At 44.0% G+C, this 27,294-nt stretch overlaps 1 protein-coding gene across 3 annotated transcripts in view; it reads left to right on the top strand.

Annotated features, from left to right (window-relative positions):
* The window catches only part of FTO (FTO alpha-ketoglutarate dependent dioxygenase), a 440,820-nt gene that overhangs the window by 387,417 nt on the left and 26,109 nt on the right, over positions 1-27,294 (top strand). For all 3 annotated transcript variants that reach the window (XM_031658246.1, XM_009196443.4, XM_003916875.4), the window contains exon 9: positions 18,521-18,648. In XM_031658246.1, the coding sequence (XP_031514106.1) occupies positions 18,521-18,648 (128 nt within the window). The remainder of the gene's footprint in view (positions 1-18,520; positions 18,649-27,294) is intronic.

The raw sequence follows: 27,294 nt of genomic DNA, 5'->3' as shown, positions 1-27,294 counted from the left end.
TGCTGCAGAAAACGCATAATGGAGCCTCCATAAAGTATTCTGTGCCAACTCCCAGGTGGTCTCGGCTGCAGAACTGTTCTTCCAAAAAGTGTAAATTCTAACTTAGCAGTCTGCTGAGAAGTCCGGCTCCCTGGCAGGCCGGGCACGGGGCAGGAGGTCACAGCAGCTAATCAAGTCCTTGCTGTGTTCTCCTGACTCACTGCCGAGCTCTGGCCCAGTCCCAGCTGACCCCTCTCCTGTAATGCTCAGTGAGGAGCCAAACTTCTCCATTAATCGGCCTGTTTGCAGGAGCTGGAAAGGTGACTTGTAACAGGCCTCTTGTTCCCAGACTCCTCTGTAATGACATTCTGCACAAGCAGATGTCGTCCTTTGATTCCTTATGACCTTCTGAATTTTGGCAAATGAGAAAGCATCTGGGATCCGCAGTGAGGGCCTAAGGGTGTCCGTCCTACAATGAGCTACTGTCGTCCTCCACCCCGCCCTACCTTCACCCCCATCTCTACCAGGCACGTGGCAAGGACATGGCCCTTGCTCATTTTCCCTGTTGGAAAAAGCCTTCTTCCCGGAGCCAGGGGACTTTGAGATGAGGTGGCCCGGACCGTCCCATGCTTGAGCATTTACCAGACGTGACTTCGGATCCCTGTGGCTGTCTCAGCTTGACAGATGAGAAAACGCTGTTGCTAAGTGCCCTTCCCAAGGTCACCCCACAAGCAAACACTAGTGCTGGGAGAATGAGATCACCCCCAGACAGTGAAGGAACAACAGACCCATGCTTTCAAAGCCCGGAAGTGTGACACTGCACCAGCCCATTGACCAGAGAATACAAGACAGTAAGTAATAAATAGATAATGGCCTGTCTCTCCTCTTGCTTTCTCCTTAAAGATGCCCAGGTGGGAAACTTGTGGTTGTGATGATTAATTAATAAGTCCGCCCAGTTAACCTGAAGTTTGCAGGCCATACTGCAAGCCTAAGGCGGTCTCTTTGGCAACTCATCCGTCTTTTCCAAGGCTCCAGTGGGCTTTATTCAGTGGCGGCATTGCTAGCAGCACTGCAAAAACTTCAGTCGGAGGACTTCAGAATTCGGCCCACTCCCTATTGAACTACGATGTTTTAAAACTCCTTTCAAACCAAGTCATTTCAGAAGCAAACCCTGCACTGACTCAGAGGCCTGTTCAGTCTTCCGTGGCTCTCAGCATATAGGATTACCCTTCTTCCTCAGTCTGAATTCACGGCACCAAAAAGAAAAAGAACAGCATAAATTGGATGTGTGTTGAGTTCTGAAGATACACATCAGGTGGACTTGGGAATACAGGGAGGCTTTGGCGTGATTCCTTCTTTTCTATTCCAGCGCAAAGGCGAACAATACATCAAAGCCTTGAAGGATAAGGTTAATAGCCTTCCCTCCCTCCCAGCCCCAGAACGGGAGTGGCCTAGGATGCCACCAAAGAGGCTTAAGATATTTTGCTTCATCAAATGAATACTGTGTGTAGGTAGAGCATAGAAGTTTACTCTCATGAGGTGACTCCATTCCTAAAGGAATCTAGAGGCTTTCTGCAGAGCACCATGACAGAGATCCTATCATCCTCCTGCTTAAAACCCTCCAGTGGTTCCCCATCTCACTTAGAGTCAAATCCAGTCTTCACAGTGGCATCCAAGAGCTCAGACTTCACTGACCCCATCCTCTCCATCCCCTCTCCTCGCCCCCTTCCGCCAGCCACAATGGCCCCCTTGCTGTCCCCTGAGCATGCCTAACTCTTTTTTCTTTCTTTTTTGGCGGAGACAGATTCTTGCAATGTTACCCAAGGTGGTTTCAAACTCCTAAGCTCAAGCAATCCTCCCACTTTAGCCTCCCAAGTAGCTGAGACTGTAGACTCATGCCACCATGCCTGGCTAATTTATTTGTTTTTTGTGGAGACAGAGTCTCACTCTGTTGCCCAGGCTGGTCTAGAACTCCTGAGATTAAGGGAGCCTTCTGCCTTGGCCTCCCAAAGTGTTGGGATTATAGGTGTGAGCCACTGCGTCCAGCCCTAATGCCTAACTCATTCTAACTTACAACGCCCTTCTCCAGGACAAGCGTCCATCACAACCACCCTAGCCTAGACTCTTCCCTCAGCCTCTCTATTCACTCTTTTTTTTTTTTTTTTTTCCATTTCTCTGTTTGATTTGCTCCAGAACACTTAACTCTAGCAGAAATTATCTTGGTATTTATTTGCTTACATTGTGTGGCAGAGAATGTTAGCTTTTCATCCTGTCTCACTGTTTCAAACTTCTTCCTTGAAGTCTTGGTTTTGACAGAGAAAGGGAGCAATGTCCAGCTAAAATCCCACACTTCCCAGTGACTTAAGTTCTAATCAGTGAGATCCAGAGGTTACTTGTCTTCCTTTCAAACAGGAGGTAAGGGGAAATTTTAGCCCTCTTTTTTTCTGCTGCCCCCTGCCTGGGACTCAGATATGGTGGCTGGAGAGTCCTGGCCCCATAGGTGACTTCAGGGATGGCAGCTATGTGCTAAGGATGACAGAGCAGAAAGGTGGATGGAACAGCCTGGGTCTCAGATGTCCACGGTCTGCTTCTGAGTGATGCTCCTTAGACTTCTTTAATGTGAAATAAAAATAAGCTCCCGTCTACTTTGACCACTGTTATTTCCAGTCCCACTTGCTAGCGGCTGAATGCAGTTTATAACCGATACCTGTGTTTATTACCTGACTTTCCTGCTAGAATGTAAGCGCCACAAAACCTGGGACTTGGTGTAGTTCTCCACTGGATCTCTAGATCTGACACCTAATAAATATTTGTTGAATGAATGGATACTAAAAGCACGAAAGTCACAGAAGTCCTTCTGCCCAAATCCTGGCTTCAGTAGACACTTAGCAAGCATCTTATTGATCACTGACCCAGCGGCATAGATATTTATGTGAGACAAAGCAATGTTAGTTTCCAAATATTAGCTGTAGAAAGAGTGTCATTCATTTCCTAGGTGTATAAAATGCAGACTTGCTTTGGATTTAAGGCCAGGACACTATGACATCTTTGGAGTTCAGGAGCTTGTTAACACGACAGTCCCGATGCTGCAGTGGCCTGGACTTCCTCCCTTTCTACAAAACAGCTGCACCAACATATAACTGTGCTCCTGTCATAAAACATCCGTAGGCAAATGGAGCAGTTTATTATCTGTAACCTTGGAATGAAGCGGCAGCTTAAAGACTCCATAGGTTCTTTGGCTAGAGTGAAATAGTGCCCAGGAAGTACTGGAGTCAATGACACATATCGCTCAGAGGATTAGAACTTGCCTGCAAAAATAGCTTTTGAATCAGAGCTTAAGAGTGAGTGGTAGTCATTCCAATTTTACCAAGTTCAGTTGAGTTGAAAAGTGTTGGACTAGCGAATGACCTAAGTTTCAGCCCCAGTTAATGTGACTTATTATTTATGTGGTCGTGTGACCTGAAACAACACTTTCACTTAAGGGCACTAATCCCTTTCATGAGGGTGCCACCCTCGTGACCAAAATACCTCCAAAAGGCCGATACCCTCACACTGGAGGCTAGGAGTTTAAGATATGAATTTTAGGAGGACACAGATATTTAGTCCACAACAGATGATTGTCACTGCTCCAAGTGGTGTCAGCTGTGTTGTCCTAGGGCTGGAGGCCCCAAGATGGACTCATGTGTTGAGGCCTTGGCACTAGCTGTGGCCTCATTTTCAAAACTGGGATTCCACCTTTCTTTGCTGCCCTAGTAGCGAGGATCATATGGGATAATGCATATGGACGTAAGCCATAATGTTTATGTATATATACCTACAGTTTTTTAGAGATGGGAAGACCTATAGGGATTGTCTAACTCAAGCCCTCATTGTACACATCTAAGTAATGATGGCCAGAAAGTCACAGTTTTGCCCAAGATCACAGGGTAAAGTAGTGGCAAGACTGGGTCTTTAACTCACAGACCAGTGTTCTCCCTACTATATACCATTTGGCTTGTTATGTTGTTAGCTTTCTCTCTCTCTTTTTTTTTTTTTTTTTTTTTTTTTTTTGAGACAGGGTCTGGCTCTATTGCCCAGGCTGGAGTGCAGTGGCGTGATTACTGCCCACTGCAACCTCGACCTTCTGAGCTCAAGTGATCCTCCTGCCTCAGCCTCCCAAGTAGCTGGTACTACAGGGTACTATTACTTTTACGTGCCCAGCTATTACTTTGGCTTATCATTGTTATTAAAGTGCTGTGTAGCAGGGAAATCAACTCCCTGTTAAGGAGGTACAATTCAGATGCAAGATGCTTTCAATCACTTGTGCATTCCACAGTGTTTATTGCTGCTACCGTGTGTCAAACTGTGCTCTAGGCTTTGAGGATGTAGCAGTGAGCAAAACAGACAGAAATCCCTGCCTTCAGAGAGCTTAGCTCACACGCGTGTGCACACACAGACACACACACACAAATGGTGTCAAGTGCTACAGAGAAAAATAGGACAGTGAAGAAAGATGGGGAGTGCTAGAGTTGGGGGACAGGGAGGGGTGATGTTTGCTGTCCTGAGTAAGGCGGTTAAGGAAGATCTCCCTGATTGGATTAAGGAGTGGCCTGAAGAGGTAGGGAGAGGAAGCCATGTGGATATTTTAGGGGAAGAGTGTTCAAGGGAGAAGGAGCAGCAGGTTCTAATACCCTGAGACTGCTCTTGGCCTCTTCAGGGTGAGCAAATAAGCCGGTCTGACTGGAGCACAGTGAACAATGGGATGAGTGCGAGGAGAGGGCAGAGAATCAGGGGTAGGAAAGGGTCCATCATGGAGGGCCTTGTGGACCACTATAAGAATTTTGACTTTGACTCAGCTTTTAAATCAGTGCAAAGCATAAATTCATCAGAAGACTGATATGACCTTTATAAATTAGCATTTTTCTTTTGATCCACCATTTTCTCCCTAATCCGGAATTTGAACTGTGTCACACGGTTGGTATTGGATGCCACTGAGTTCCCTACCCTAAGTGACCTGTTAGCGAATATTTCTAGAGAAGACAAATCCAGAAGGGCTTAGGAAGCTCATGTTCCGAATAAGGTTAAAATGAACTTGTGAGGTGTTTCTCGGCATCCAAAAACCAATTAAGCAGGTTACACGGAAGTATTTCTAAAAACAGCAGTACAGTGGAAGGAGACTGACAGGTGAGCAGATGGAGGAGCCATCAACTCAAATTTATTTCACAGCTTACAACTCAAATGAGCATTCCAAAATCAGAACAGCTGGCCTTTTATTCTGTAAGCCATTGTCCCTTGCTTTGCTTATCTCTCAGGAGTATGAGTGGATTATACTCACTGGCGGTCTGTCTGTCGGTCTTTTGACTTTGCAGGGGAAAATCCTTTGTAGAAAAACAGGCTCTTTGTGTAAATCAGATTTTTCTGTAATGTCTGCCGCTTCCCGCAGATTGTGAAGTTTCCAGATTCTGGAAATCAATGGCTTTTCCTTTTTAGCTTCTATTTTCCTGACTGTATTTGTTACTCACATGACTGCTGTTATTTACTCAGAATCAAGTTGATTCTGAGTAAATGGAATTGAATCACATAGTCAAAAAGCACAATCTTCCAATTTGCAAGAAGAAATTTTTTTTTAAATGTTGTAGTGCATTTAAAACTCACAGCCACCTTGGATTTCTAATCAGAAGTTATTCTGGAATCTTTCTGAAGTTTGAGACTGTCCCATGCAAACTTTACTTAAATTTCAAGCAACAGGAAGTCATGAGATTTGGAAAGGGTTATCTTTTGTCCATCATGGTCCTTTGTGGGGTTCTGTGGTGACAGAGGACAGTGGAGAGAACGTATTCTGTGGCTGAAAGGAGGGCTTGATACTACCCGGTGGGGATTTTGTTCCAGTAATTGCATCAAATTGGACCTGCTGCCATGTCATAGGTATAGCATGATTATCATTCATTAAGTCATGCACCTATATGCCTTCCCTCCCAATGGCTGAGTCACTAGCAGAATATATTTTCTTCCAAAGTGTTTGTTTTCATTGTTGCCCTTTAAAAATAATGAGTTCATTCTATTCCCTTGCAAGGAAAGTTACTCTAGACTGCTTTGAAATTGTATATCTTTTGTTGAGCACATTTCTGCAGTGGTTCCATAGCATTGTGTGCTGGGGAACCCAACCCGGCCTCTCTTAAAGCGTCCAACCAAGCGGCCTCCGACTTGATACATATAATCGTCCAGCCCATTTGACCTTTATATTGTTACCCTTGGGCAGGTAGAAGTCATGCAAGTTTCGGGTGACCCTATCGTGTGACCAGAGATCAAAGGTCAGCAGCTCCTAAATGTTCGGCTGTCAAGGTAGCCCATTCATCACTATCGTTATGTAACTGACAAGCCCACAAATGAACCTGGGGATAAAATTATTCTCAGCCCTCTACCTCCTGGGTTTACACCCTAGTGGTGGGCCAAGCAGTCTCACATATTAAGTGGTTCCAAGGGCCTGCCACAGTCCCTGAAGTAGGGGGAGGACTTCAGGAGACCTATTTCATGTGCCAGACCCTGGGAAGTCACCAGCTGCCTGCCTGGGGAGCCAAGTTGCCGCTCTGCAGGAGCTGACCCTGAGTCTGGTTTCCTCTGAAATGGAGCTGAATTGAATGTTAGTTCTTTCTGGACCCAAAGGCACACATATGTCCCTGCCACCGCAGCCCACTTTGAGCATCTTTGTGGTCCTTTGTGGCAGGTTAACAGTGCAGTGTTTTCACCAACTGGCCTGATCTTAAGAGTCACCTGTGAAAGTGAAGATTCCCAGGATGCTCATCTGGAAAGTCTGACTTAGGACCAGGTTCCGTTAGGAAACTCAGTTTCTAACAGGGGTCCAAAATGATTCTCATGATGTCTGTATTTTGGAAGAATGCAAAAAGATTTGGAGTCAGACAATTTTGGCTTCACATCCTGACCCTATCCTTTGTTTGGCTGTGAAATCTTGGATGGGTTAGTTAATCTTCTGGGCCTCAGTTTCAATTTTGAGGACAAACATTTTAATAGAAGATGAATAGAATGCCTAGCACTCGTCTTCATTATTATGGGTTTTTTGTTTGTTTGTTTGAGACAGGGTCTTGCTCTGCCACCTAGGCTGGAGTGCAGTGGCACAATCACGGCTCACTGTACCCTCAACCTCCCAGCTTCCCAGGCTCAAGTGATCCTCCCACCTCAGCCTCCCAACTAGCTAGGACTGCAGGTGCCCGCCACCATGCCTGAGTAGTCTTTTTAAATTTTTTGTAGAGATGGGGTTTCGCTATGTTGCCCAGGCTGGTCTTAAACTCCTGAGCTCAAGCCATCTGCCTGCCTCGGCTTCCCAAAGTGCGGGGATAACAGGCGTGAGCCACTGTGCCAAGCCTTATTGGCTCTTTTAAAGGTTTTTATTAGTATTCTTATTATCCCTTTGGTGTGAGAAGAGATGTCATCGAAAGACATTGGCATGAGGTCGAATGTCTTTATAATCTCTCCCATGTTAACAGAAGTCTCCGATAAACCTACAGGGGTGGTTTTGAGAGGGACAGGAGAAAAGCAGTGCTGTGAGGATCACACAGGCTCATCACATGGCTGGGAGGTGCCCTGGTGGAGACTGCACATTCTAGCAGTAGAAGGGAAGAGGCAGGGCACTCCTCTGGACCCCTGAAGAAACAGTGGAGATGCCTTTGAGCTATTTCATTACCAGAAAGTGGCCCTGACTTCCAAACCAGCAAGGGGCTCTTGCATCCCTTATCTCCTCATCTTCTGACCTCCTGGAGGTGCGATCTGAGCACTTTTACCCCTCACCCAGGGTCCTCTTTTCTTTCATAGAGCCTTTACCATAGGCCAGAGGAGCTGGGTTTTTGGTTTTGTTTTTTTTTTTCTTTTTTCTTTTTCACTTTTATTTTAGGTTTGGGGGTATGTGTAGAGGTTTGTTACATAGGTAAACATGTGTCACGGGAGTCTGAGGTACAGATTATTTCATCACCCGGTTATTAAGCCCAGTACCCAATAGTTATCTTTTCTGCTGCCGCCACTCCTCCCACCCTCCCTGCTCAAGTAGACCCCAGTGTCTCTTGTCTCCTTCTTTGTGTTCATAGGTTCTTATCATTTAACTCCCACTTATAAGTGGGAACATGCAGTATTTGTTCTTGGTTTAGTTTGCTAAGGAAAATAGCCTCCAGCTCCATCCATGTTCCCACAGAAGATATGATCTTGTTGTTTGTTGTGGCTGCATTGTATTCCATGGTGTATATGTGGATCTTGTTTTTTTTATGGCTGTATTGTATTCCATGGTGTATATATTTTCTTTATTTAATCTTTCGTTGATGAGCATTTAGGTTGATTCCATGTCTTTGCTATTGCGAATAGTGCTGCGGTGAACATTTGCATGCATGTGTCTTTATGGCAGAAAGATTTATATTCCTCTGAGTGTATACCTAGTAATGGGATTGCTGGGTTGAATATTACTTCTGCTTTTAGCTCTTTCAGGAATTGCCATACTGCTTTCCACAATGGCTGAACTAAATTACGCTTCCACCAACAGTGTATAAGTGTTCCCTTTTCTCCCCAGACTTGCCAGCATCTGTTATTTTTTTACTTTTAATAATAGCCATTCTGACTGGTGTGAGATGGTATCTCACTGTGGTTTTGATTTGCACTTCTCTAATAATCAGGGCTATTGAGCTTTTTTTTTCCATATGCTAGTTGGCCACATGTATGCTTTTTTTTTTTTTTTTTTTTTTTTTTTGAAAAGTGCCTGTTCATGTTCTTTGCCTACTTTTTAATGGGGTTTTCTCTTGTACATTTGTTTATGTTCCTTATAGATGCTGGATATTAGACCTTTCTCAGATGCATAATTTGCAAATATTTTCTCCCATTCTGCAGGTCATCTATTTACTCTGTTTATAGTTTCTTTTGCTGTGCAGAAGCTTTTAAGTTTAATTGGATCCTACTTGTCAACTTTTGCTTTTGAAACCCTGGAAGACAAACTAGGCAATACCATCCTGAACATAGGAATGGACAGAAATTTCATGACAAAGACACCAAAAGCAATCACAGCAAAAGCAGGGGAGCTCTTAACCATGATTTACAGTGAGACACTCTGGTTCCATGGCCAGGATGATGGGAAACCTTTACCAAAACAAATCTCTTCTTGGAATCCCAAGTTGGAATTCTAAATGTTCTATCTCATGAAAAATAACAATAAGCTGGGCACTGTTTTGCATGCCTGTAATCTCAGCTACATAAAAGGCTGAGGAAGGAGGATCACTTGAGTCCAGGAATTCTAGACCAGCCTGGGCAACATAGTGAGACCCCATCTCAAAACAAAACAAAAAGCCCTGATTGTTCATGGCTATTGCACTTTATAGTATTATTAATATTACATTTCAGACAAACTGTAGGTCATGTAGGCGCTGAGGAAAAGAATTGGGAACTGTGAAAACCATTGTTTATATAGAAGATGCCTTTTGAGCTCCAAACAAATGTGGAGAACATAAGCCATTGACAGCAGCTGGGCACTGCCCGCACTGTCCCCTTCTCCAAGGCAGCAGGACAGCACAGACCCACAGGAGGGACTCTAATTATACTGATTGGCCAAGATCCAGGCTCTGTGCTAAATGGAAGAAAGATTTCTTGCCTGTGCATGGTGGCTCTTTCCCGTGTTCTCGACACTTTGAGAGGCCAAGGCAGGAGGATCACTTGAGCCCAGGAGTTTGAGACCAACCTGTGCAACAAAGGGAGACCCCATCTCTACAAAAGACAAAAACAAAAATAGCCAGATGTGGTGATGCGTGCCTGTACTCCCACCTACTCGGGAGGCTGAGGATCTCTGGAGCCCGGGAGTTGGAGGCTTCAGTGAGCTATGACTGTGCCACTGTGCTCCAGCCTGGGCGACAGAGTGAGACCCTATCTCGAAAAAAGAAAGAAAGAAAGAGTTCTTGAAAAATGGATGGTTATTTATGTGGCTGAATGGCGTTATCTTGGTGTTCAAAAGCGCTTCGGGTATATTTGGCAGTCAAAGCGTTTTTAAAGCACCTAAACAGCCTATCTCGTATTGGACTTCTCACCTCTTCCCAGAAGCGTGAGGCCAAAAAGTAGATGTATATACAACTAGAAGTCAAGCCAAACCCGGCTTCTCAAGTGGTCATGGTTGAAGAACACTAACTACTAAAAAGGTGTATTGACCCGGGGGTGGGGGAGAAAGCTGACCCCTGGAGAAAAGTCTGGATTTTCCTCACTCTCTGATGTGTGTTGACTTTACTCATCTGGAAACTTTAACATGGGGAACAGAGGCAAGAGGTTAAAAGCCTTCCAAAGAAAAAGCGAACGTGTCTTTTGTGAAAACTCATTTAGGAATTGGTTTGGTTTAGTGGTTCTGCAATAGGTAAACTGAGTTATTTGACATGCTGACTTGATAAGCCACCTTTGTACGTGTAGACCGTTATGATAGCTGTAAGTATGACTGGGTGGCCATTTACTTGTAAAGTTGTCCACAGTGCCATGATAGTGACAAAAGTCCAAGAAGACACATTACAAATTCATTAGCTTGTTCTTCTCTTTTCAGAGGATTTAGAGTGTCAGGGGAAAGATTATTATAAACTAGACTGCATAGTTTTGTCACCACTCACTATAACAGATTATTTGGAGCAAAACACAGTGAGACTATGAAAAACAGTGCAATGGAATGGCTTCTTCTTTGAGGTTAAATTTTAAATGTAGCACTTAAGGTAGGCAATGTAGAGGTGAGAATTATACATGGAAATCCCTTCAATTTGTACATCAGGTACTGGCAGGGATTTAGATACCATGTTAATAGGAAAAATACTTATCTTTAAACCCTGAATCACTCTGTATGGCAAGACGGTTGCCACACAAATACACATTAGAGTGAAATGAACCCTCAAGATACTGAAGTGAACAGAGGACATGAAGGTCCCATATTGGTCTCACGCTCCCTTTAAAGCGTAAGGCCATTGAGAGGATTGTTGCCCGATGACATCATTATTTCCTGCTTTTTTCATGCGGATCCTGGCAGGTGGGTTTTGCAGGTTCATGTGGATTTGATGTAACACCAGTGTTTTCTACCTGAGGCCTGGTTTTTTGTTTTGTTTTGTTTTGGTTTTGGTTTTTTGTTTTCTTGATGGAGTTTCACTCTGTTACCTAGGCTGGAGTGCAGTGGCGTGGTCTTGGCTTGCTGCAACCTCTGCCTCCCGGGTTCAAGCGATTCTCCTGCCTCAGCCTCCTGAGTAGCTGGGATTACAGGCACGCACCACCACGCCTGGCTAATTTTTGTATTTTTAGTAGAGACGGGGTTTCACCATGTTGTTCAGGCTGGTCTCGACCTCCTGACCTCGTGATCCGGCCACCTCAGCCTCCCAAAGTGCTGGGATTACAGGTGTGAAGCACTGCGCCTGGCTCCTGGGGCCTCTTAAGCCTTGGTATTGGCTTATGCTATGGTGCATTAGGAGAATGCATTATCACGTAGCTGATGCCCTCAAACAGACTCCTACTCAGCGTTAGGCCAAGTGACTGTCAACTCCTTAAATTCAAATTCCAGAAAAAACACTGACTTAAAGAAGAGGAGACTTTTAAACATTGGGTATTTTCTGATGAAGCTGTCTGTTTAAACTGCTCTATTCTTTAGAAGTGTGATTTCTTTCATTTTTATTTGCGAGCGTTACAAGCCCTCTGGCCAATGTTGCGTGATCAGCTAGGTTTTAAAAATAGGACTTGTATCACATAAGAAAAGGGATATTGAGGCATAATTATACATTTATATGGTACTTTACATATTTTACAGTGCTTTTATATACGTTATTTGATTTTATCTTCACATAACCCAGTAAAGCAGAGAAGCATTAACTTCAGTGTAATAGTTGAGGAAACTAAGAGGTTGAGATATTTTTCTCAAGGTCACCCAGGGAATATATTAATAATTAGAGATAGTTTATGCCCTCAGAAGCTGAACATGTATCTTTTATTTCTATAGACTGTAGATACTTACGCTGTAAGAGCGTCACCATCAAAAGAATGAAAAAAAAGAAAACTAGGTTTTATCAGTCATCTGACATAATAATAGTCCTTCTAGAAACTAGAGGTAAAAACAACATTTGCTTCTTCCCTCTGAAATGATTTGGAATGTACTAAATATCTAAATTTGACAAGAATAGCTGACTAGTCAATGGACAGGATCCATTTTAGTCCAAATGGAAATCCATGAAAAAGATGGAACGGAGTGACAAGGGCAGCCAGCCAGATGTCCAGGGGTCTGACCCGCCCTGGCTCCCCTGCGCACCATTCCATCAAACCTTGAGTAAGGCAGCCCTCACTCAAACTGGGGATCCAAATACCTACCCCTGCCATCTCTCCTAGGTTGTTAGGAAAGTAAGAAGCAGCACTGTGGATCGACATTATTTGGGACATTTAAACATTGTACAAAATACAACTGTTATTTTTATTAGGAGTTGTTCTCCTCTTTCCCATTGAAGAATTCCCTCTTACGAGTTCATTTCTGTTCATTTCTTTTCAGTGGCCCATGCTTGCTAATATTTCTCCATCAAGTTCTAGTCTGTGTGTGTGTGTTTGTGTGTGTGTGTGTGTGATACACTTGCTTATTCTGATGAATCTTTCAGCAGAAACCATTTCTCCTGAAATCTTTCTGTATCATTTCATCAAGAGTAGTGGAAATGTTACCTGTCCTCCTTTATCTGTTGCAAAATTTAGGGACAAGGAAGAAGACCGTGTATGTTTTCTTAAAATCAATGGCCAGCACATTACTGTAAAACCTATTGATTAAAAACACAAAGTATAATGTTAGTCATTTAGTCTGTGAAGTGATGCAATAAGGGAAGAAATTTATCCTTTGACTTTTGCATTAACCTTTTATTGACTGCTTGCATACCCATAATTAACACACACTTTAGCTAAAGTGGTTAATTTTAGCATGGTGACCAGTGTTCACTAATGTATCTGCAATCCCGATCATCTAAATGTAAGTGCAGCCCTGGGGGAAATCAGCGGGCAGTGAAGCCCTTCATGAGTTACACCTTGGTCGGGGGGACTTCTGGACAATCTGCTGGCAGCCAGCCAGTGTGACACCTTTCGGCTGCTTCCTGTTACGTCACTAGGTCATTCAGGGAGAACCACTCCTAAGGAGCTGAGAGTTTTAAGAGGTGGTTTATACAGTGCTTTGAGTCCAAATAATATATATGTATTATATATATACTTTATATACACATACAATATGTAATATACTATATATTGTATATAGTTATATGTATTTATTATATAATTGTTTTATATATGATATATTAGATATAATTATATATTTTATATTTATTACATAATTATATTACTATATATACTATATATAATAATTATGTAATAAATATAAAATATATAATAAATATAATATATTTGTAATTAATTATAATATGTAATATAATATAATTATAATGTAATAAATATAATATAATAATATATAATAATATAATTATGTAATAAATATAAAAATATATAATTATATCTAATATATCATATTAGATATAATGATATAATTATGTAATAAATATATAAAATATATAATTGTATAATAATAAATACATATAATTGTATATTTTAATAAATATATAATTACTTATATATACAATATTATATGTAATTATGTATGTCATCTATAATTATATGTAATATAATAAATATATTGTATATAAATATAGCATAATATATATATTAAAAGTACATGTACATACTATATTATGTATATACTTTATCTCTCTTCCTCCTAAATTCGTATTATAAATTCACATTACATATTATATATAATATATAATAAAGTATATTGTATAAAATATGTATATATAAAATTTTATGATATTATATTTGAAATACTTATATATAAAATAATAGGTGTACATATAAAGCATATGTATACAATATTTTATGTGTATATATGTATTATTTTCCTTTGCTCTCCTTGAACTGCTTCATGAAAGGGACAGTGTTTTCTGAACAGATCCAAGTTGATTTGCTAACCCAACAAACATTTTTAAAAATGAGATTTTTCCTTAGGATAGGATTAGAGAGGACAGGATTGAAAGGGGAAATTGTAACTTTTTTATTGTTTAGCTGGGTTCAGTAGGACTTGGGAATGACACCGAGAAGGGAATCTTGTTAACTTTCTTTAGCAACATTATCCAGCTTTACTCCTGAAAACTGGCTTATTTTCATGCAAAGGCCAGTGTGGATGGACCAGCATTCTCTTGTTTTCTGGGCAGAAATCTGTCCCAAATAGAAATACTATTTGAAACAAAACCAAATGTCAGTGTTTTCGTGGGTTCACACCCAGGTATTCTCTGCACACACTACACTGTATCAGCCACAACATCTCAGTTTAGAGAGACTACCTGAATCCACTTGGCAAAGGCAATGGATGTTGTAAAAGGCAGGAAATAACTGAGAGAAAGGAAGCATGGCCAGCATATCAGCTAGGATTCTTTACAGAAAAACCTAACTCAGACAATAAAGTCTCATGAAACTGAAACATCTAAGTGAAGCATGACCCAGATACTCAAACAGCATGGTCCAGGATCCACCCCTTGCTGGATGGCAGCAAAATGTTGATGGCAGTTCCAATTCACACATCCTAATTGTTCATAGGCCAGGAGAGGAGAAAGTCTTTTCCTTTAGCTCCCATACCAGTCCTCTGATTTAGTCACTTGATTTTGCCCCATATTGGGTCATATGCCTCCTCTTAAACCACTCCCTGTGGCTAGGAGAGCATGATGTACTGACATAGCTGAAGCCAATCAAGGCTCTCCTCTGGCTATAGTGGTGGAGCTAGTCCCACCCACATCAAGTCATGAAGGATAGGGAAGGAACAGGTACCCCACAGGAAAATTATAATCCTGTTGGTGGGAACGTTGGGAGTAAATACAGGACAACAAATTTCCATCACAATCAGTATTCCTCACCCATTTCATAAGACAACTTGGGGCCCCGTTATTTTATAAGAGACTATAGAGTATTATGTGCTAAGAAACAATCCAACTTTATTTCCTGTAAATGCAAAAATCAATCTGACACAACCACCACTTAGAAGGCCAGACGCCAGTGCCTTTTATCAATCCTAGGTCTTCAGGAACAACTGCTGATCCCTTCTGAATCTGAACATTTTAGCCTGACACTGGAAAGTTGTAGCAGCTTGAATACATAAGCCTCAGGGTCTTGGGATGTCACAATGTGATAGGATCCAGCCTTAGGTGCAATTTGATTCAAGCCAGAAAGAGCTGCTCCTGTATCCCCAGAGCTTCCCCTAGGAGTCCGTCTAGAGGCTCCGCACCCAGTTAGTAGGAAGGAAGGAGACAGCCCAAGTATAATAGGCAGCTCTCTCATTGGCATTTCTCATCTGCCACTGGTACCTGGAGTAGAAGTAACCATAGTGATAATATTATTTAATGGGTATTGGGCGCTTGCTATGTGCCGGGAAATGTTCTAAGCACTTTCTGCATATAATTCATGTAATCTTCACATCAACCCCATAAGTAAGATACTATTATTGCCATCACCACTTGGCAGACTGAGGCTCAGCGAGGTAACAAAACCTGCCCAAGATGTCATGCCCCTGGAGAGCAGCAACTCCGGCAATCCGGAGAACACACTCTTTACCACCATGCTGCAGTCTCCCTGCTTCCCATCTTTGGAAATTGAGATCCAAGAAGGAAGAATGAGTGACCCGAGCAAAAGAAATGAAACCCTAAAGGGGGACAGATGTGCCTTCAAGTAATTCCCAGCCTTCTCTTTATCAGTTCTGTAGGCTGGCATGATGCTAAATCACACAACGTCATTTGAGTTAGGGATGTCTGTCCTTTTTCATGGGTAATACATCACCTCCCATAACGAGCCCTTTCCTGGCCCCTATTACTATCAGTTGGAAATTGGCAAGGAACACTGGACATTAAAGAAAAAATTTTAAAGCAATCTTGAAATTTCTGAATGAAGGCTCTGAAGAAACCCAACAAAGGGTTCTACTCCTGACCCAGATGGATGCAGTGACTGTATACAGCTTGTCTGTCAGAGCTTGAATGCAAAGGAGCCACTTCCCGTACCAGCCAGTCTTTTTTTCTTTCTTTCTTTACTTTTTTTTTTTTTTTTTTTTTTTTTGGAAACAGAGCCTTGCTCTGTTGCCCAGGCTGGGGTGCAGTAGCACAATATTGGCTCACTGCAACCTCCACCTCCTGGGTTCAAGTGATTCTCATGCCTCAGCCTCCTGAGTAACTGGGATTACAGGTGGGCATCACCGTGCCCAGCTAATTTTTGTATTTTTTAGTAGGGACAGGGTTTCGCCATGTTGCCCAGGCTGATCTTAAAGTCTTGGAAGTGATCTGCCTGCCTTGGCCTACCAGGATGCAAGGGATTACAGGTATGAGCCACCATGCCTGGCCCCAGCCAGTCCTTTGATGAGAAGAACAACAGCCGAAAACTGCAACAGCTTTTGCCCAAAAGAAAAGCCATCGGGATTGGGAAACTTGTACAACACAGCACAAGCAAACCTCTGCAGCAGGCTTCAATGTGTTTAATACTTTCACAAAGTACGGAGGCAAAACCCATTTGACAGGTGAAAAAGCATCTCTATTGACTTTCTACAAGCCTTATGAGATTCTAGGTGGATCGACACTTATCATAGCCCTTTAATCTGCCAGCCAGGATAATGTGTGCATGGATAATTTATCCACTGTGAGATTGAAACGCTCCATTTGGAATAACTTTCCCTACCCGGTAAATTGAGCATTACTCCAGGATTCTGAGACAGAGAGAAAGCACAATTTTAAAAGCTTTGCAGAGTTCCTTTGTAATTAGTCGCAGCTTCCCTTGAATGTTAATTTCCCCCACATCCCTTTCAAGCGGTTTAGAGACTGTCTCTAGAACGACAGAGATGCACCCTCAGAACCATGACAGCAAGCGGCATGGTCTCAAACACCTATGATTAAGTAGTCTGCAGAACGCACCCTCTGTTCTTCGGTGCAGTGTGTAGCTTATCAGTGCAAACAGTTTAATATTTATGCTAAGAGGATTGTCAAAAGCAGCTTCTGTTGCTTTAATTCTTGTTTTAAATAAATAATGAGAACATTTAAACACATTACTCTTCTTGAGGCCCCGGGGTCAGCTAATCTTATTATTTATGAAGTGATGTGCTACATAATAGTACTTAGTGCATGTTAACAGACGCTATTATCAGGGCCTGATGCAGAGAGCCGAAGATATATTAGAATGTTATGTGTAATGTACGACGGATTGAGTGCATAGGATGCCGGTGTAGCAATTAACCACACGCGAAAATAGGTGTAAAGTTGAAGTATGTTTTCCCGGGGGGATCCCCTCACCATTAATAATTCCCCAGAGAAGAAAATGTCTTTCAGTTAGGAACCCTCTCTACCATCAGGCTTGGAAATGGGGCCAGGATATTCCATTCTTTGATCTCTTCATAGTCAGTCCTACACAGTCAGAAGACAAATAGTGAGCATGACTTTTTAGTTGATTTAGACAAAAATGCAGAGAAGGCGGGGGTGGAGGGAGGCACGTGTGCAATGTCCCAGATGCCCTCATAGTGTCTGGTTTTGGTCCACACATTTTCACTGCCACGTACTCCAGGAGAGTCCAGAAATCGTTCATTCCTTATTGCAATCTGTTTCTTTCTCTCTGATCCTCATTTTGCAGATAAATAAAGCTGAAGCCACTGAGTTTTCCCAGGTCACTTTTAAATAAGCCGATCTCTCTGAGAGATAGATGCCTGCCAAGGTGTGAGAACGTCGCCCCAATTTTTTTCCTGTGAGGCTATAATTTAGCTTCATATGATAATTAATTTCTCTACTATTGATGAATAATCCATTCAATAAAAACCGTGATTTAAGTGTTCTCCTTAGGGACTAACTCTTGCTAGCCTCTTAATTTAATTTTGTGGAAGTTTTTCCCACCTCTTCATCAGTGGAAATGATTATTAACCTCTATTTGCATATATCCTTATAAATCGGTGTCTCCTTGGAGTGCCTTTTTCTGAGCACAGCAAGCTGGGACACTTGTAAATCTCCAGGATCTCCAAAGTCAATCCCGGCCTGTAATATTGTTTAATCTATTCTTGGACGTTTTAATGCCGTCAATTCAATTTAATCTTTCCCAGTAATCTAGTAATACATCGAAATCCCACAAACATTTAAATCTGATAATGGCTTAATCACACACTTTAAATAACAGTTGAGATAATGAAAAAATAATTCACCATTTTAAAGGCAGAGTAACTGAATTTCCCTGATGATTGGCTTCTATGCAGCCACCTGAGATGATACAAATCTGGGAGTCAAAGCACAGGAAGCCCGGACCATCAGGAACAGCCTTCCTTCTTAGAAACACCTGCGTTCCGCCTGTAGCCTCATTCAGTCATCACCATGACCTTCACCCCAGAGGACCGTCTTTGGAGCATTGGCCGGTGTTGCTCCAAGCTTCCTATGGGTTGAGGTCTTCTGGGGGTTTCCTCCCATGGATTAATTTCCTATTGTTACTCTTCCAGGTGCCAGTCGCGAATTGCCCGGACTTTACCTGCTGATCAGAAGCCAGAATGTCGGCCATACTGGGAAAAGGATGACGTTTCGATGCCTCTGCCATTTGATCTCACAGACATCGTTTCAGAACTCAGAGGTCAGCTTCTGGAAGCAAAACCCTAGAAGGAGCACAAGTCACAGGCAGAGGAGAAAAAGAGATCGGCTTTTCTCCTCCAGTGTTGTCATGGGCTTAAGCAAGGGCAGCGGAGACTTCTCTTGGCCCCTAGATTGTAGCACCCGGGTCCCAATCCAAAACAGCTAGGAAATGGTGCCCATGAATTTTTATATGTTTTAAAATGACCCTCTGTTATAGTCTGATTTGGTGTTAAATAGGACCTTCTTCCCCAAAAATTGTTCAGATTTAAAAATGTGAGCCATTCAGCCCCCAAGGTCCAGGGCAGGCGACAGGAACAAGCCCAGCATGTGACAAAGCCTAACCTACTTTCCTCTTTCCCAAGCTTTTTCAGAGACTCTGGAGTGGACCCAGCCCTCTGGGGAAAGACAGAACTTAGAGACATCCCAGTTTCTTACCACACCCATAAGTGTTGTCCAATATGGTAGCCACTAGCTAGCTGTGGCTACTTCAATTTAAATTCAGTTTTAATTTTAATATAAAATGCAGCTCTTCAGTTGCCCTGGCCACATTTCAAGTGCTTAATAGCCTCATGTGACTAGTGACTGCTGTATGGACGGTACAGATATGGAACATTTTCATCATTGAAGAAAGTCCTATTGGACAACGCTTCTATAAGAAGTTTGAAAGCAGGAATTCTCATTCCCATTCTTCTGTAGCCTCTATCCCCAAAGGCAAAGAAACTAAAAGAGAAATGACTCATTGAAGATTGGCCTCTTTCCTTTCTCTAAGACGAACCTAAGTAAAAGCCTGAGCTTTGAGTTCTATGCTCAGCGCACAGGAAGGAGATGTTAACAATTAAAATAAAGTTGATATCCTGTCTTTAGGGAGTTTCGCTGATCTCTTGAAAGAGACACAGCCCTATTTACATTATTCCGCAGATTTCACCAGCATAGTATAATTTTTTTTCTGTAAGTCCCTCATTCTTATGTAATAACAGGTGGAACTGAGGTTTGAAGAACCTCAGTGGCCCATCCTGATGACATTGGAGACTCAGAGAGACAAGAGAGAGTAGGGTTTAAAACCTGAGCTTTAAGACTCCCACTAGCTTTGTGTCCTTTGGTAGTAACGTGCCTCAGTTTCCTCATCTGTATAATGGGGATATATGAAAGGCACCACTCCCAAGGTGAACATTAAGTGAGATGATTCTAGTTACAGACTTAGAACAATTTCCAGCACATAGTCAAATATCCAGGAAATTCTAGTACTGTTATGTGTGGGTGAACTGACCTGGATGTAGATGCTTTCATCTTTCTTTCTGACCCCTCCGCCAGTTTTGTCTTGTGATGCCGTTAACACATCTCTCCCTTTCCGACCTGGCTCCTGCCCACTGATGTCCCAAGAAATCGTGAGAATAGTTAGCCCCCCTCTCCCCAGCCTGTTGCCCTCTCGTGTAGGTGTTCACAGTAGTTGAGAAGTTGAAGAGCTTTTGTCCATTGAAGGTGCACTGAGAATAAACTCTTTCCTGCCACCAGAATTGCAGTGGTTCACGGCCTGCACTCATTCCCATGCAGTTAATAGACACAGGAATGTCTTGTTAAGCAAAGCGGCCAGGATCTCATCGTGTTGAGACTCGAGTCTCTCAGACCTTGGATTCATCCCCTGGTGTCTTTGAGCCTCGGTTTCCACATTGGTAAAAGAGAAGTGAAGCACTGTCTCACAGGGTCATCACAGAGATTAAATGAATAACGTAGACCAGGAGGGCATGGCGTTTAAAAGTCACAGATGGGGCACCCTCGGGCCATCCAGCCCAGTGTTTTCTTTAGCCCCTATGATGTTCATTTTTTGTTATATTCCATTAGGTGCCAATATTTTTAAAATGGGAGATTTCACATAAAATTAAAAGGTCTGCATTTTCTTTCTTTTTTTTTTTTTTTCTTTGAGACGGAGTCTTACTCTGTCACCAGGCTGGAGTGCAGTAGCACGATCTCAGCTCACTGCAACCTCCACCTCCCAGGTTCAAGTGATTCTCCTGACTCAGCCTCGCGAGTAGCTGGGGCTACAGGCACGTGCCACCACGCCCAGCTAATTTTTGTATTTTTAGTAGAGATGGGGTTTCACCATGTCGGCCAGGATGGTCTCTATCTCCACCTCGTGATCCACCCACCTCGGCCTCCCAAAATGTTGGGATTACAGGCGTGAGCCACCGCGCCCAGCCAAGGTCTGCATTTTCTTTAGAACTCAGAACACCCAGTAGTCCTAGGCCCCCATCCTTGCATGGCAACAAGCTAAATAGCATCTTCCCACTGCGAGTTGGGGCATGACCCAGCCTATGGTTTGCCATACGCCCTCTTTTTCTCCATTTTATCATTAATTGTGAACCTGACCCGTGTCACCTCTTCATGTTAGCGCTCTCCAAACCTGCTTGCTTGCACCCCTCTAGTCAAAATGTTTTGTGCTCACCCCAATATATGTGTGACTATTGAACTCTATTTGTAGACTGCTTGTACTAATGTCATGTGCATCATAAAATATTCATATCCAATAAAAATATTAAAAGGATGAGATAAGAAACCAAGAGAGATTCTGCCGTTTTTTCCTTTTGCATGGATGAGCCAGCTTCACTGGCCTAGCGTGGGGCCCAGGTGGAATTAGTTCTCAAAGTCCTCCAGGTGGAGTCAGGGGATGTAGAGCAGGGTTGGAGAAATCACTACCTTAAGTGAATCCGAAAGGTGAGATCACATTTGCTCTAAAGAAATGGTGATCCCAGCACTTTGGGAGGCTGAGGCAGCAGATCATTGGAGGTCAGGAGTTGAAGACCAGCCTGGCCAACACGCTGAAAGCCCATCTCTACTAAAAACACAAAAATTAGCTGGGTATGGTGGTGTGTGCCTGTAATCCCAGCTACTCGGGAGGCTGAGGCAGGCACGTCGCTTGGCCTGGGAAGCGGAGGTTGCAGTGAGCTAAGATCATGCCCTCCAGCCTGGGCCACGGAGCAAGAGAAAAAGAAATGGTGAGTTTCACTGAGCATGTGTTTGAGGATTTCAGGGAGGTTTCAGGTGGGTAGAAGGAGGTAGGCAAGATCCAATAAAAAGGCGGCTGGGCCGGGCGTCGTGGCTCAAGCCTGTAATCCCAGCACTTTGGGAGGCCGAGACGGGCGGATCATGAGGTCAGGAGATCGAGACCATCCTGGCTAACATGGTGAAACCCCGTCTCTACTAAAAATACAAAAAACTAGCCGGGTGAGGTGGCGGGCGCCTGTAGTCCCAGCTACTCGGGAGGCTGAGGCAGGAGAATGGCGTAAACCCGGGAGGCGGAGCTTGCAGTGAGCTGAGATCCGGCCACTGCACTCCAGCCCGGGCTACAGAGCAAGACTCCGTCTCAAAAAAAAAATATATATATAGGCGGCTGGTGCGGACAATGACAATGAACTCGTATCCTGCAGGGTCAAGGGAAGGCTTGCTTCTGCCCTGTGAATTGGAGAAGGACTTTCCCGGAAGCACAGGCTCAGAAATCGCACCCTTCCCCCGATGTGTGCGGATAACAGACCACCTCCATCAGCAGCAGCCCCTCCTGCTTTCCTGCCAGTCCTCCCTGTGGTCCCAGCTATCTTGAGAAAAGTGATCTAAGAGATATCTTTGCACTGAGGTGCTACTGACTGCCCTGCCTCCCTCCCTTCCTCCCACAAACCTTTCTTGGTGCTGACCACAGCCTCAGCAATGGGGCAGGCCTGGGGACCCAAGACAGATCTCTGCCTCCCCGGCTAGTGGATGCCCTGGGATATGTAGTGACCAAAACAGGAACTTACCCCATAGTGGGGAAATAGACAGTAACCAGCAAACCAATAGCAAGAGTGTTCCAGGTGGTTGTAAGTGCCAGGAAGGGAACCAACTGGGAGAGGGACAGGAGGAGATGGTGACTGACCAAGGGGACCTTAATCAGGCTGTGGGGAAGGAAGGTGGTCGGGAAGAGCTTCCCAGGAAAGGGGACGGCGGGCCCAGGCAGGAGAGCCCTGGGAGGGGTGCCCAAGGAAGGAAAAGGGCCCTGAGCCCAAAGCCGAGAAGACCAGGAGGGGAGAAGGGGAGACGTAGGGCAGAGCAGGCGGGAGCCGCTCGGGTTTTATTCCACACACCCCAGGAAGCGTGAAAGGGTTTCAAGCAGCAAGGACGTGGAAGTAACTTGGTGAGATCTTTTCATGCTTTAGACCATCGCTCTATCTGGATTCCAGAGGGTCTCTGAGAGAGCAAACGGCTCAATCCAAAGGAGCGGCTTTCCAACTGGGGATGTCCCGCTGGCTGGGTGAGATCTCAAGGTGGCCTGCGGCCCCTCTAGGTTGCCCACCTGCTGAGTTCACTCTAAGCAGCACCTCCTCTCCGCACCCCTGCGGATCCATTCCTGCCGCCCTCACTGGCAGGCTCCAGCCCCTCAGAGCTTTCTAGACATGACCGAGCAGGGTCATGGCATCATTGGTGACACAATTTTAGTAATCAGCTTCAAAATCCATCACTCACGGAATCGAGGGATGCCGGAATTGAGAGTCCATAGACCCTGTTTAATGGACGCCACGTTTAGTAGACAGTTTTCTGTATGCTTCGAGGGAAGGAAGGTATTTTCAAATGCAACTTCTTTTTTTTTTTCTTGCTCTAGTTAGGGCTGATTTTACCACTGGGCAAATTGCATACATTTGGATCCATGCCACGCTAAATACTGTTTATTTTGGAGATCTGTCAGAGGCAAGCGCATGGAAGACAAGGGGATTCTGGTTTGAAAAGGCAATTCTCATCCAGACAGATTCAGAGGGAGAGGAACGGTGCGGATTAAAATGCGCCGAAGTGGTAATGCCGTTTATCCCGTTTGCCTTTGTTACTCTGTGATTAAATGGTATTTTTAATTAAGTTTCATTGGGAGCCATAGGTATCGCGGTGGTGAAATCAATTTGACAACCATAAAGGGGAGAGAAGGCACAGGCGTGTTGTGATGATTGCGGCAGTAGGGAAAGCGGGCAGCTTGCAGAGGATGGGTGGGAGGAGGGGAGCCGGCTAAGAATGACTTCCCACAAGGCAGCAAGGGCACCCCTGGGCCGCTGCTGTGTTTGGGAGGCAGGTTTTGGGGATTGTCAGAAGGCATTCACCTGGTTCTCTCGCTCACCTGAGACACCCCATAGATTCCGGGAAACTCCAGGAAAGTATCTGAAGTTCTGTTTCTCCATTCTCTCTTGTTAACAAGGAGAACCATGAGTGCTCCCCAGATCCCGGCTAGAAGGACCAGACCAGCTTTCCACCCTGGTTCCCGGGCAGCTGTGCTCCCATAGTCCTGTGTCCCAACGGCCCCATGCTCCCAGGACGGTCCTAATTCCCACCTCTCGGAACCTTGTCAGCCAAGTCCCTCCTGCTCTCTGGTCCAAATCCTCCTCCTACATTGGAAACTGAGCCTCTCTGCACCCTCCGCTCTTTCTATCCCACTGTCATTCATCAGACTTTCCAAATCTTTGGATTCCTGAGTGGCAGAAGAGGTTTCCTGAGTGTAAGTCCTGGTTCTGTGTGTGATCCTCACTCTACCACCTCTTCAAACCTTTGTTCTCTTGTCTACAAAATAGAATAGTAGTAATCCATCACCTAAGGTTGCTGTGAAGGTTCAATAAGTTAATGTGCATTTAAAATGCCTCCCGCAGTACCTGGCATATACAGGTCTTCAGTGAGGTACTAGCTATCATTATTAACGAAGTTTCCTGTGATAACAGTTGTCGCCTTGTGACTGGGGCAAATCACTAAACCCCTCTGTGCTCCAGGCTTTGTTTATATAATGCGGATGATGATAATGCCTAGCTCACTGGATTGTTCTGTCCCCTGCGACCATCCATGTTAAGCGATTCGTATCATGTCTGGTACTCAAAACTCACTCCACGCATGTACGTTATGATGATGAAAAATATGATCTGTAGTATCCTGACCAAAATATTCAAAGGGACTAAAGATAGCTGTGGCTTGTTCAAGAAGAATATTGTGTCACTATCCCATATATTATCCCATTTGCTCTTCACAGCTTCCATTTTTCGCTAGGCGGATGGCATGGAACTTTTTATAAATGAGATATTATGAAAAATGATGTTTTAGGACTCCCATTTCTACAGTGGGAGTAGGTCACCCATTGCAATTTTAGATTTGCTTAAAAAAAAATTCTTGCCATCACCTTCTAATGGATGATCTGTGTACAACAATTGTTTATTGACTCTGAATGTCTGAGTACCAGGGTCAGTCTATTTCAAGGGGAGGGAAGCATTAATTAACCTCCAGCATTAGATTCAGTGATTCTTTTCCAATGATGCAGTTCATGACTTTGCTCGCATTTACTTTTCATCAATCCTGAAAGAATTGAGGTAAAATAGTTCCTCTGCACATGTGTGTCAAGCTAAATGGATAACAGCAGATACAGATCTGTTTGCCTGTCTGCACTTGCCTTTAGACAAAATTCATCAATTTTACAAAAGCCACTGACTAAACATGGCACCAATACAAATGAAGCACTTCTAGCAGGCGGGGTTTCCCTTTGTTTCTGATCTGGTAAATGCAGTAGTTTCCTGCTGAGAGATGGGAAGTCCTGGTCTAGGACAGCAAGGTGCCCTACAGGTGGGGCCAAAAGGGTCAAGACCATTCTACAGGAAGTTTAGGAGAAGTTCAGTGGTTCCAGATCCTGTGTGCTTCGGGTAGTTCTGACCCTCTTCATTAGTGATAATGGCATGAAGCTCTTTCGCAGTCTTTTTTTTTTTTTTTTTTTTTTTTTTTCCAGACAGGGTCTCACTCTGTCACCTAGGCTAGAGTGCAGTGGTGAGATCATGGCTCACTGCAGCCTCGACTTCATGGGCTCAACCATCCTCCTGCCTCAGCCTCCTAAATAGTCGGGATCACAGGCACTTGCCACCACACCCGGCTAATTTTTTGTAGAGACGGGGTTTCACCACATTGCCCGGGCTGGTCTCAAACTCCTAGGCTCAAATGATCTGCCTGCATCGGCCTCCCAAAGTGCTGAGATTACAAGCGTGAGCCACTACGCCTGGCCCTCCACACAGCCTTGCTTGGTGTTAAAGATTAAACAAAGACCGCAGGTGATCACTCTCTTCGTGGTGCCAGTTTCAAGGGCACCCTTCTTCCCTTCCCAGCCTCCGAGAGAAGGAGAGAGGGTCCACAAGCCAGATCCATCCCCACAGGTAAAACCACGACTGTGCAGCTAGCAGGTGGAGATAACATTTGGAGAAGGGCTTGTCAATGCTAAAGTCCTACTCAAGTCCAAGGGAGAGGAATTATTATTATTCATTTTGTGAAACCAATTTAGTTTGGGTGGATAATAGAAGAATTTCTACATACATTCATTACTTCTGATCAGGCAAGACCAGTCTGACACAGGAACGGTATATGGCTCACTCTTAAAGCCACGGCAGGCAGCCAGGGCTTGGAGAAATAGAAACCTCCCTTGCACAAGAATAGTCTCAATGAATCATGTTAAGGCCTCTTTTAAGTTTTTCAGACTCCATGCACCGTGTGAAAACTGCCTTTCCTGAGTAGAGGTACGTTCAGCACTTCATAAAACAATCCTGGAGCCTCCAGACACACGGATAGAGGAGCATGATTGCATTTGTTTCTTTGCAAAACTGCTGTCCCCAACTGAAAAACCTGATTATCCTTTCAAACAGGGAATTTGGCTTTCCACGTTGATACCAGCGCAGTTAACCTTCAAACCCCCAAGGCCTGCAAGAGATGAATCAGTTTCTCAGAGCAGCCAAAGCTGTGGCTTATAACTCATCCAATCCAGAAAACTGGACCACCGGTCACCGTCCTTCCCCCTGCCCCCAACTCCGCAGACAGAGGTTTCGAGTTGATTATGCCTTGATTAGAGTCAGGAGAGAAGCAAGCCAGGTATATAGGATTCCCATTATCCTTCCCTCCTCTGCTCCCGACCAGGGTCACGCTGAGAGGGATCTCGGTGAACATGTGAACAATCAAGCCATGTTTACCATGGACGTTTAGTTTTCTTTTCTCAAAATCAAAACAGAGTTTAGTAGGCAGTATATTTCATACATGCCCCTTGATCAATGGAACGATCTGTCAGAAGCCATTAAAGCCCCCATTAGCTTGAATGCATTCAAAGCTAAACTATTGGATCATTTAAGGGCTGCAGTGATTGTTTTTAATATACCGTACATTGATTTCTCCCTGTGAGCAGCAACATAAGTTTGAAACTAACTGTGTATGACTAAGGCTCCATTTGCTGTCTCCAGCCCTCTGCGAGAAGCATGGTTTCACTTCGACCAGAAATGTCTGTGTATCGTTTTCAAAGAGATGCAGACCCTGTTCGATTTCCCAAGGTTTAGACTGGGTCGAGTTGTTATTTCTTTTTTCCCTGAGCTTTCTCCCATTTCTTTGTGCCCATTAAGTGAGCTGTGCATGCAGAATGGGAGAGGCATCCCTGCCAAGGACCTCAAGTGAAAGGCGGTGGGAGAAATTGTTCTGAAAGCATGAAGCCCAGCTGAGGCCAAAATCAAAGTGAATTTGACAGCCTTGGGCCAGCAAAACTCTATACCCAGCAGAAAGCAATACATGTGTGACTGTGTCAGGGGCATCCTCACTGGTGAGCTGAAGGTACCTTGGAGGGGCCAGATGAGGAAGGTAGCCAAGG

Source organism: Papio anubis, chromosome 18, assembly GCF_008728515.1.
Source record: "Papio anubis isolate 15944 chromosome 18, Panubis1.0, whole genome shotgun sequence".
Classification (NCBI taxonomy): Eukaryota; Metazoa; Chordata; class Mammalia; order Primates; family Cercopithecidae; genus Papio; species Papio anubis.
This window is presented reverse-complemented; position numbering and strand designations above follow the sequence as displayed.